The sequence below is a fragment of the Bison bison genome, unplaced genomic scaffold, assembly GCF_000754665.1.
Source record: "Bison bison bison isolate TAMUID 2011002044 unplaced genomic scaffold, Bison_UMD1.0 scf7180017864290, whole genome shotgun sequence".
NCBI classification, from domain to species: Eukaryota; Metazoa; Chordata; class Mammalia; order Artiodactyla; family Bovidae; genus Bison; species Bison bison.
The window spans coordinates 1970847-1983416 of record NW_011494862.1 but is presented as its reverse complement, the minus strand read 5'-3'; the positions used below and the strand labels follow the sequence as shown (position 1 = coordinate 1983416).

Below are 12570 nucleotides of genomic sequence, written 5' to 3'. Positions count from 1 at the left end.
GTGTTGGAGAAGACTCTTGAGAGTCCCTTGGACTGCAAGGAGGTCCAACCAGTCCATTCTGAAGAGATCAGCCCTGGGATTTCTTTGGAAGGAATGATGCTAAAGCTGAAACTCCAGTACTTTGGTCACCTCATGCGAAGAGTTGACTCATTGTAAAAGACTCTGATGCTGGGAGGGATTGGGGGCAGGAGGAGAAGGGGACGACAGAGGATGAGATGGCTGGATGGCATCACTGACTCGATGGATGTCAGTCTCAGTGAACTCCGGGAGTTGGTGATGGACAGGGAGGCCTGGCGTGCTGTGATTCATGGGGTTGCAAAGAGTTGGACACGACTGAGCGACTGATCTGATCTGATCTGATCTGAAGCTATAGGAGAGGCCCCTCCTTGCCTGGTACTTGGCAATGGGATTAGTGCATGGATGTACATGCTCAGTTGTGTCAACTCTTTGTGACCCCATGAATCGTAGCCTGTGAGGCTCCTCTGTCCATGGGATTTTCCAGACAAGAATACTGGAGTGGGCTGCCATTCCCTTCTTCAGGAGATCTTCCTGGCCCAGGGATCAAATCTGTGTCTTCTGAATTGCGGACAGATTCTTTATCCTCTGAACCATTGGGAAAGCCCCTACTGATTAGGAAAACTGCCTCCTGGGATGTGTTGGGGAACAGAGAGAAGAGGTCAGGCTCTAGACTGGTTAATCTGCATATCAAAGGCACATTCTTTGTTGATAACTTGACTATTTTTAATTATTGACTAGACTGGTAAGGGGTAGGGGAGTTGGGGTATGGATGTCTCATCTGTTGAACCGTGAACTTCCAGATGTTCAAGCTTGTTTTAGAAAAGGCAGAGGAACCAGAGATCAAATTGCTACCATCCGCTGGATCATCGAAAAAGCAAGAGAGTTCCAGAAAAACATCTATTTATGCTTTATTGACTATGCCAAAGCCTTTGACTGTGTGGATCACAATAAACTGTGGGAAATTCTGAAAGAGATGGGAATACCAGACCACCTGACCTGCCTCTTGAGAAACCTGTATGCAGGTCAGGAAGCAACAGTTAGAACTGGACATAGAACAGACTGGTTCCAAATAGGAAAAGGAGTACGTCAAGGCTGTATATTGTCACCCTGCTTATTTAACTTATATGCAGAGTACATCATGAGAAACACTGGGCTGGAAGAAGCACAAGCTGGAATCAAGATTGCCAGGAGAAATATCAAGAACCTCAGATATGCAGATGACACCACCCTTATAGTAGAAAGTGAAGAGGAACTAAAAAGCCTCTTGATGAGAGTGAAAGAGGAGATTGAAAAAGTTGGCTTAAAGCTCAACATTCAGAAAACGAAGATCATGGCATCCGGTCTCATCACTTCATGGCAAATAGATGGGGAAAGAGTGCAAACAGTGTCAAACTTTATTTTTGGGGGCCCCAAAATCACTGCAGATGGTGATGGCAGCCATGAAATTAAAAGACACTTACTCCTTGGAAGGAAAGTTATGACCAACCTAGATAGCATATTCAAAAGCAGAGACATTACTTTGCCAACAAACGTTCATCTAGTCAAGGCTATGGTTTTTCCTGTGGTCTATGGTTTTTCCTGTGGTCATGTATGGATGTGAGAGCTGGACTGTGAAGAAGGCTGAGCACCGAAGAATTGATGCTTTTGAACTGCGGTGTTGAGAAGACTCTTGAGAGTCCCTTGGACTGCAAGGAGACCCAACCAGTCCATCCTAAAGGAAACCAGTCCTGGGTGTTCACTGGAAGGACTGATGCTAAAGCTGAAACTCCAGTACTTTGGCCACCTCATGTGAAGAGTTGACTCATTGGAAAAGACTCTGATGCTGGGAGGGATTGGGGGCAGGAGGAAAAGGGGATGACAGAGGATGAGATGGCTGGATGGCATCACAGACTCGATGGACATGAGTTTGAGTGAACTCCGGAAGTTGGTGATGGACAGGGAGGCCTGGCGTGCTGCGATTCATGGGGTCGCAAAGAGTTGGATACGACTGAGCAACTGAACTGTCTCATCTCTCCCTAGCCAGAAAAGTTTTCTAAGACATCAAATGTCATAATACACATAAAAATTTAAAAATATACAGTATAATATTTAAACATCTGTAGTCTGTGGTATGGGGCTTCCCAGGTGGAGCTAGTGGTAAAGAATCTGCTTGCTAATGCAGGAGACATGAGAGATGAGGGTTTGATCCCTGGGTCAAGAGGAGGGCATAGCAATACACTGCAGTGTTCTTGCTTGGAGAATCCTATGAACAGAGGAGCCTGGTGGGTTACAGTCCACAGGGTCACACAAAGTCGAACACAACTGAAGTGACTTAACACTTACCACTAGTCTTGTAGCATACTGAGTATTTTGCACATCAGAATGGGTGCCTCTTGGGAGATGAGAGTGGGACTGAAGATGAGGAAGAAGAGGGAAAATCAGGCAAACAAGAAACAAGGGATCCCACTCATGCTGGTGATGACAATGTGCTATGCAATGCCATATATTTTCAACTCAACTCTGCTCCTGAGATAAATAAGATAATAAATGACATAAATGGGGATAATAAAAATATCTTCTTTACTTAACCAATAGGATTTTTTTTGAGATTCATATGGATATTGTATGTGATGTATCTATTGAGCATAACATAATATTAGCTATTGTTGTTGATGTTGTTTAGTTGCTAAGTCATGTCCAACTCTTTTGTGACCCCATGGACTGTAGCCCACCGGGCTCCTTTGTTCATGGAATTCCCAGGCAAGAGTACTAGAGTGGGCTGCCATTCGCTTCTTCAGGGGATCTTCTGGACCCAGGGATCGAAGCCAGGTCTCCTGCATTGGCAGGTAGATTCTTTACTGTCTGAGCCATCAAACTGAAGCCACCAGGGAAGCCCAATATTAGCTATTATTGTAGTTTAATTTAGGAACATGGCCAACGCAGTTTCTCAAACTTGTCTCTCTTTGGCGGGAAGCTGGGTCTCATCCATATCTTCTTGGGAGCTTTAGTTTGATTAAGATGGCAACTGAACTTATCAGAATGAAGAAACAGGCCAGGCAACATAATTTTTAACTGCATATAGCGACTCAAGTAGTATAGGTTGGAATCACAGAATAAATTCATCACATCTAAAATGGTTTGTTCATTGCCTTTCCCACCAGATTATTTATGTGTGATTTACTAACTACTCATTGCTCAAAAAACATTTATTTGAAATAAAGAAATGAATGAAATCTTTTCCATTTTTTTGCAGAAAAATGACTACCAGGTGATTTTCAGTTTAAGTGAAAAGTGAGCTTCTCCAGAGAAGAATAACCCTACAATTAGTCACCTTTATATACCTAACATTTGGCACAGAGTTGAAGCTTTATAAACCTTGAATAAATGAATAAGTGCAAGAATTTAGTGTGACAACTAGTGTGTTAGATGCCACCAGTGGGTTCAAGCAGAAGGATGTGGGATCTATCAAAACTCTGGTTCATGACATCATGTAATTTTGGTTTGAGGCAAGAGACATACTCTTCAGCCTTCAGCCTTAGGCCTGATCTACCAGTTGAACTATTGGCCTCAGAGAAAAGAAGCTGGGATATCAAGTCATATGATCCTGGGAAAGTAACTTAACCTCAGGCCTCTATTTCCATTTTACGGACATGAGAGCAGTACATCTGTTCAAGGACTCTTTGAAGGCTGCCAAAGCTTGCTTCCAAAAAGAAAGATGTCATTGTAAATACCTACTCTTACCCATGGATGGGAAATAGAAGGTTCTGGTGAATGAGTAGAAGAGTTTCATTAATGCAAGTTACACATAGATAGCCAATTTTGAGAGAATGAGAATTTTTGACTATAAACAAAAGCCCATTTTATCACTTGTTAATTCTGTAGTTTGGGAACCTCACACTCTCTAACCATTTGTTTCTTCATTTGTAAGAGGAAGATGATAATAGCATCTCTTTCATAGAAAGAGCATCATGCATACTTAGTACTTATATGCATACTTAGTATTTAGTGGTACTTATATACATACTTAGTACTTAGCAGCAGCATACTTCAGCACATGCTTTATACTATTGAAATTAATCTATCCAAAAAACTGTTTTGCTATAACTTTCAAAGGAAAGACATCTGCATTTCCAAAAACAACTTTAAAACAATATTGCATTTGATAGTCACTGAGCATTCAGAGTTTTTCTATTAGTTGAAGACCTATTTCATGAAGAAGAATCACCCCTACATCTGGCCCCTTGCAAGGATGAAGACCATGGAAAGTAAGTGGGAGTTAAGGTTGGCAGGCAGCCTCCTGAATGGCCTCTGCATTGTAGGACTGCTTGGAAGCTGTTCATTTGCTATTTAAGAAATAAAAAGCTCCATTAGAGGATCCAATCTGAATAATTTGTTTGAGAGTCCCAATTTCTAACTTTGAAATATACCCAAATAACGATCACTGAAATGTTTTTGTTAGTAAAAATTTTTTCCTACTGTGTTGCTAAAACTCTTTTCATGTTCTTGTTACCTTTTAATTTATATTTATACTTTATCAATAAAATAATGAAAGTGAAAAGTGGAAGTATTCGCTGCTTAGTCGTGTCCAACTCTTTGCGACCCCACGGACTGTAGCCTGCCAGGCTCCTCTGTCCATGGGATTCTCCAGACAAGAATACTGGAGGTTTTCTTCAACCCAGGGCTTGAACCTGCATCTCCTGCATTGCTGGAAGATTCTTTACCATGATTTTTAATTCTCCAAATTGGGCCATGTTCTGATTCTACATCACTTTCTAATTTGCTCTGAAGGAGAAGAAGTGAATGAAAAGTATGCAAGTAGGGATGGTAGTTTAGTTTTTTGGATGAGAATAGTGTATTTTAAATCATAGCACCAGGATATATGTCAGATTATTATTATAATATTTTATTCTAAAAAATTGAATTTGATCTAACAAGTATTTAAAAATAATTTTTAAAACTCTTACACAAATGTTAGAAATAGCAACCAAATTGACTTAGGATCAGAAGATCCTATAGAGGTTAATTATTCACCCATCTTTACGTCTAACGTACACTGAGGTTGCTATTCCTTTATATTTCCTATCTGTAAGAGAGAGAAATTGTATAATACTTGTAATTCACAAAATCCAGGGTTGAAAAGTGGAATTTTGAGTAAGTGCATTAGAACATTCTGAGAGCAGAATAATTTGGTTTCAGAATTTGAATGGAAGTCTCTTCCAGTTCTTCTGGCTTTGTTCCACCAGACACACCAGCTCCTGCTTCACAATCATGGAAATGAATATGCTACATCTTTCAATCCCTTGGAAACTCTTAAGAAGGAAAGTCTATTACATAAATTATTTGATAATTTATCAAATTATCAAATTGCATTGGATAATTTGTTTGATTTTCTTCCCAATAGCAGTTAAAAAAAATTCCATGAAAGTATTAAAAATTAATTCATCTTTTTTAGGAGAACAAATGCAATTTGTAAGCAAAAGACAAAAAATGTATTTTTTTGACCCACTAATTATACTTTTGGGAAGAAAACAAGCAGAGACTTCTTACATAGTAACAAATTTAAAAAGTGGAAACAAACAAATGTTCAATAATTGGAAAATGGTTAGCTAACCCAGAATTATAGGCTGACAAAAATATTATGCAACTGTTTAAAAGGATATGGGCAAAGACTATGACAATACATTACAAAATTTGTTTAAAATAATGCTAAATGCATTGTATGTATATATAGAGAGATTATAAAAATGCAAAAATGATGTATTTATATAATATTGAAGAGTAAAATTCAGGAGACAGTGGAAGAAGTAGCTTGTCTAAACTGCATATGACATTCTTTTCAGTAGATGACTTTTTGGGATGGTCTCTGAAATTATAAAAATGCTGCTGTGTCAACTTATCACTTAAATTTTCTTGGTCTTTTTCTCTTTCTTCTTTTTCTTGATGCATAATACAGTGATTCAATATTGCTGTACATTTCAAAATGACTGCCATGATATATCTAGTTACTATTCTTTTAAAAAAATATGGCCCCCAAAGATGACATAAACCATGTACTTGCACGTTTTTCTCCCTTTTTCTCACTTTTTTTTTCCTCCTGATAAATATCATGAGCCTTTTTATTCAATAATTGAGTTTGTTAATGGATACTCAGTTACTCACTCTTTGGTACGCCCATGAGGTTCCTTCCGCCGGAATTCATGATTACTTAGAGAAGACACACTGCCCCTCTTCTTCAGCAAATGAGCGGTTCTGTCTTTAGCAATGTCTGACATCATCATAATCTATGGAGGAAAACTTTTGTAAAATATTGAACAAAACACCTGAAAATACTTTAGTATAACACGAAACTTATTCTAAATAAAGTACACAGATGCTTTTTTTTAAACCATTTTTGAATAGGGAAGTGGGGTTTCCTTAAGAGTGATATTTAGTATATATTGTTGTTCTGGTCAGTATAGCTGGAAAAATGATAATTGATAACTTTTACTTATACAATAGCATATTTAATTCACATAAGCAGATATTATTGCTGCTACTAAGTTGCTTCAGTCGTGTCCGACTCTGTGCGACCCCAGAGACGGCAGCCCACCAGGCTCCCCCGTCCCTGGGATTCTCCAGGCAAGAACACTGGAATGGGTTGCAGATATTATGCTGCAGCAAAAATACTTAACTGCAAAAGATGTTAAAGTTACTGAGAAGAGAGCCATATGTACAAGAAAGATACCATCACACCAGAAAACAATATTTTTATTGCCTCCCTTCAAATTTAATCTCAATGAAACTTGCTAATGAATATTTGTTGTTTAAAAATTAAGATGAACTGCTTCTCCAAATGGTATTCCCCACAGCCAAGCAGCAGTGATTTACTTTGTAAAGAGCAAACAGAACTTTTCACAGAGTAATTTATTGGAAAACCTACCTCTTTTCACTAATGCTTGTGAAAAAGCTGGAAGAAGAAATGGACTTCCCAGAACGTGAACTAGAATTCCACTGCCCTATTGTCTACATGTACATACTCATAGACTGTGCTAGGCATTAAATTAGGACAGAAACAATCCCTACCTTCAAAAAGGTGGCAGTTGAAGTGGGTAGAGCCGACAAGAACACAACCTGGAATCCCAGTGTAATCAACGTCAGGGTAGACAGAGGAAAACGGAGGGCCTGTGCGTCAGGAAGAGAGGCAGTGTGGGATGTGTGTGTGACTGTGGACCCGTGAGACTGTGTACATGCGTGTGAGCATCTCTGTGTGAGCATGTGTCTTTGTGGGCATGTGCTTATGTGTATGAACATGAGTGTCCCCCCATGATGTGAGCCAGTGTGAGCATCTGTGTGTGTGTGCACTTGTGCGTATGATTATCTGTGTACCTGAGCGTGTGTTGCTGTGTCTGTGTGTGCACCTTTGTGTGTGACATGTCTGTGTACTGCATGTGTGTGCGTTTGTGTGCAGGAGTGTGTCTGTGTACATGAGAGTGTCTAAGCATGTGTATGCGTGGACAAGACATACTGAGCCTATTTAAGAGGGTCATTCAGGTTTCATTCTTAAAGTGACACACACATACCTGAGTCTGTTCACCTTTTTCCAAAGCTGTGGGGCAGGCCAGAATCCAGACCTAGAGGTCCTGAGAGGCAGAGGCTGCTAGTGTCTCCAAGCAGACCTCAGGTAGACTGCTCAGAACTCAAGTTGCTCCACAGCCCGACCCGGCTGGCCAGTTCTGCACTGGGCATCATGCTAAAGCCCAGACACACAGGCGGGCAGGGAACCAAAAGCCAGGCACGCTTCTAGTTCTGAAAATTGGGGTCACTTTTTTCTAATTTCTTGGAGGGAGGAGGAATAAGGCATGGGAGAGAGAAGTCGTGGACAAGGCAGGCAGGCCATTTCTCAACATTGGGCTCTCCTTCCTTAGCCCCCCGGAACCCTCGAATTTGCTTTTTGCCTTGGTCTCTCTGCTCCTGCCCAGGCGCTCTGCGGAGAGGGCGCACTTACCTAAGGCGGGTCTGGAGCTGGAGTTGCAGGCGCGGCTCAGCCCAGGGGCCTCCCAGACCGCAGGCTCCTCCACTGCAGGGCTCCTGGCAAGGCTCCCGCCTCCCAGGCTTCCTTTCTGCCCGCGCACTCCCGCACTCCCACTGGACTCCGCGACTTGTCTCCAAGGTGACCTTCGAAAACAGAGTCCTTGGCCCGCCCCAGGCAGGCATAGTAGTGGCGTGGTCCTCTAAGGATGTGAAGGAGCTCCTCGGCACTGCCCGAGCGGGCTGCCCTGGGCCTGGCTGTGCCGTGGGTGTGGCCACGAGCTGCGGAGGAGCCGGGTCATTCTATAGTGAGGGGGACATCGGGGACTCAAGAGGCCGCCCTGAGAGCCCTCGTCGGTTTCCTTTCGCAGGTGTCGGGGACAGGGATGGGAAATGCCGCCGGTTCCTGGGACTGGAAATGCGAGGCATAGCGAGAAAGTAAAGCACCCCCATCCCCTCACCTGACCCCTGACTCCTGACCCCGCATTCCACCGTGTGATTGATAATAGGAATAATTACATTTACCAGGTACTGGCAAACAGCTTTAGTTTTACCCAGTCGTCCCAACAACTCTTTCAAGAAAGGGTTGTTATTCCTTTACAGATTTAGAGAATTGAGATTCTGAGATAATAAATAATATGCTCAAGACCCCTTGGAATTCACAGGCTTATCTTTCATGCATTACAAACTTTTATACTTTTTTATTCTTTCCTTAACATCACCCTCCCCAGCCCTTAAAGTTTAAAAAGATTTGAAACGGAGACTGTTTGGGGTTGAGGACTTACCTGACTCAACAACTGGACCCTTCTCCTTAATAACTATCCCCCTTATAACCGCAGAACCTCTCCCCCATCACAAGGGGAAAAAACCAGACCTTGAAGGGACCCTCACAAAGTGGGCAATCATTGGAGCCAGAAATAAGATGGTGCCTCTGAGCACCTAGCCTGGTGCAGGTCCTTTGATGAGTGCCCAGTGCAGCTAGAACTGCCTGTCAATCACAATACATCTGGATAAGGATAGAGCACATAAGGGTTAGGATAGTATTGGAGAAAGAGCAGTCACATTTTCTGGCCCATCTCAATTGCTATTCACAGAGAACTAAGCCCAGGAGAGGACTGTGGCTATTCACTATGTAACCGTTGTTGTGGTTGTTCGGTCAGCTCTGTGACCTTGTTGACTGCAACACGCCAGGCTTCCCTGTCCTTCACTGTCTCCTAGAGTTTGCTCAAATACATGTCCATTGAGTTGGTGATGCTATCTAACCATCTCATCCTCTGCCACCCAATTCTCCATTTGCCTTTGATCTTTGTAATAGGAATTAAGTGGCTGGTAAGTATTATCTCATTTAGTCTGTTCAATGACCCCAGGATAAGAGGTTATTAACTTTATTTAAGGAAATGAAGAATCATTGAGTAACATACTCAAGACTATAGTTATAGAGCTAAGATTTGTCCAACTCTAAAGCCCTTGCACTGTGCCCCCACTTCTGCCCACCATGCCCACCCTAAATATGCAATAACTTTTCCAGAAATGTGGTAAAATTTTAAGAGGCTGGTAATAAAAGAGATTCACAACTCAATTTATTTTTGTTTTTCATTTATTTTCCAGAAAAAATTACATTGAAATAACAATTTACTGAGATATTTGATTTTGTTCTCACATATAATTAAACTTTGTCCTGAAATGGGAACCCTAGTTGCAGTAATGTGCCATGATAATTGCATATTCAGAATTTTGTGAAATGGGTGTTGGGAAAATTATGAAGGAAAAAACGTTTGTAAAAATCATTATTTACAAAAAATGATACCCACATTTTTTTCTAATGTATAAGGCAAGTAACATTAAAATGTTCTCATGATTATCTTCAAGAAGTCAGTATTACACATTCATATCACCATTGCTCATCAGAGAGCTTTGGGCAGTTCTGTAAAGGAACAAACCCATGATTCTTTTGCTGGTTTCTTCTTGAGCACAGCACAGAAGCAATAGAGATTTTATCACAGACAAAGCAGTTACGGCTATGAGAATAAAGTATTCTCTGTTGAATTACACATGTAGGGAAAAGAGCCAGTCATCAACATTTTAACTGATTTTCAAAGTATATTTGAGTCTTTTAGCCCACAATTCTTTTTATAAATATTTTATGCTCAAGGTATTTTGTGAAAATATGTACTCCATCCAAGGTCAAAAAGACATTGCTTACTTTTGCTATAGATATTGTGGAGATCTTTAAATAAATGCTACCACCAACTCAAAGTATACACTAATAGCATTTTCCTTAAGAAAGACAGCTGACTGAATTTTATTACTTTTAGAAATACAGCTAAATTTCTCTGAGATTCTTTCCCTAGTTTCTCTTACTGTTAAAAGTACAAAAAATGCCTTACATTGCCACTTAGCAGGCACAAAAATTAAAATTTGACCATTTTAGATCTTCTCCCATCCAAAGTGGAAAAAAAAATCCTCTGTATATTGAAATCCAGTACTCTTCAGACAGTTTTAAAATCCAGCTCTTCAAATGACTGCTTGACCTGTAGTGAAGCCCTGCTTTTGGATGAGAGTTACATATCATACCAACACTTGGCTTTTTCAAGAAAAATTATTCAGCAGCAATGTTCCAACTCTCTTAGACTGAGAGAGAGACAAACACAGAGAGGGAGATGAAACAGAGGTCAGTCTCTCTCATGCATATATTAAGAAAGTAAAACTGAAATACTGACCTGCAAAATCACAGCTTAAAAATTATCACCCTATCATCTCATAAGGACAAGAAAAAACCTGACATTGGACCTTGGGACAGTGATCCCAGTGCTAGTCATTTTTTGTATTATTGAAAATATTTTAAAGTGGAGACGTATGAAAAATACTAAAATTTGTTTTTCCAAAAGAAAAGGTCAGTGAAGTAATAAACAACTGAACAAATAAGATGGAATTAACCTGTGCATGATATACTCATTCAATGGAATGTTTAAAAATGATAAATGGCTTATAATCCATCATGCTGATTCACACACTTTGAATTAAAAATTGAACTGTATTTAGAGAAAGGTAAAGTGATTCAGCTTTATGCTTTTCTCTCTGATCACAGACAGTTTACCCAGGAATTTTTAAAGAAACTTTGTTCATGAAAACAACTGATTTGCAAAATAAAGCAAAGCAAAAAGTACTATGTAATGCTCTGCTTGTAACAGAATGTAGGAGTATTGCAAAATCTATACTAAATAGCACATTTTTCTTGGGTTTAACTGAAATGTTTTTCATATAATTTCTAACAAGCTTATGTAAAAATGCTGTGAGTATCAATTCATCATGATTCAATTTCTTGAAGCGTTTAGATAAAGTATTACCAAGGATTGTTCACGAGTATTAATTATACTCAATAAAGAATCTGGACCATCTTCAACAGATTGCAGCATGATGTGATACCCATAGGTGCAGATCTTAAAAATTATACTTAAAAAAATTAAATGTTGAAACAATTTTACTGTTTCGAATATATTAGGTGATAAAATTCACTAAGATATACTAATTAACTTTAAAGTAGATTCATTTAAAGTGGCATAAGTTTTCCTTAGGGTTAAAACAAAAAACCAGAAGCATCTTTTTCAAAGAATTCCTGATTATATTATTTGAAGTTGCTGAAAGATATGTAAAACAAAACTTTTCTAAAGTTTCTTCAAGATGTGTTTAGAAAACTGTTTTTTCTTGATTCAAAACTTTAAGCTTCATTAAAGCACTAACATTAATTAACAATGTCCAAGGAGTGAGGTCTATGGTCTAGGATCATTTATTCTCAGACCACAATGAACACTTGCCAGAAGCAGCAGTGTTGAACATGATTTGGGAAATACCAGAATATGATGAATGAAGTAAAATTACCCTTTCCTTATTATTATTATTATTTTTACCAGTTAAGGGACACATAAAGTTTGCTTTTCTCTGAAACATCTTTTGTCATAAGGTTAAAGATGTACGTAGAATGGGCAATGTGCTACCTTAGAGTCAGAAGGAGATAATTAGAAATACTGTAAAACAAAGGAAAAATAACTTTAGAAGTTGAAGTTAGAGAATAAGTTGTTATCCCTGTGGTGAATGTCAACAAATAGGGAGGTGACATTCTCTCCTAGGAATACTCATTTTGGATAAAAATCAGATATTAAACATGAGCAACTGTAAGAGGTCTGACCAATGTTAGTCAATAGACCCTAAAATTTGACATTCTTTCAAAAAGGATGTTTAGTATTCAATTACATATTTAAAATGCAGTTCTCGCTTATAGCAGATGACAGAATATCAAACAAATAGAAATGCTAGTGGGTTTTGTTGTTTGTTTTTATAGTTGGGAACTTAAACATTGCATTCGTATCTCGTTTTTCCTCCATGTATTCAATGGACAAAAAGTAATATAATGGTAGTCATGCTTGATTCACCAATGAGCAAATGGCATTTATCTACTGTTTGCCAAAGAGGGGGAAGAAAAAAGAAAAAAAAGAAAGCCTCAAGAGAGAAGCACACACATTAAAGGAGGTGGGGTGGTTCACCAGAACAGTCTCTTTAATCAGTGTA

The 12570-nt window shown here is 39.4% G+C and overlaps 1 protein-coding gene across 1 annotated transcript in view; it reads right to left on the bottom strand.

Moving 5' to 3' along the window:
• Window positions 1-8314, bottom strand: part of TCTEX1D1 (Tctex1 domain containing 1) — a 28226-nt gene extending 19912 nt beyond the window's left edge. Inside the window, exons 1-2 of the mRNA XM_010850277.1 lie at window positions 7982-8314; window positions 6157-6278 (exon numbers count right to left, since the gene is read on the bottom strand). Of these exons, the coding sequence (XP_010848579.1) occupies window positions 6157-6275 (119 nt within the window). The 5' untranslated portion in view covers window positions 6276-6278; window positions 7982-8314. The remainder of the gene's footprint in view (window positions 1-6156; window positions 6279-7981) is intronic.
• Between the last annotated feature and the right edge of the window lie 4256 nt (window positions 8315-12570).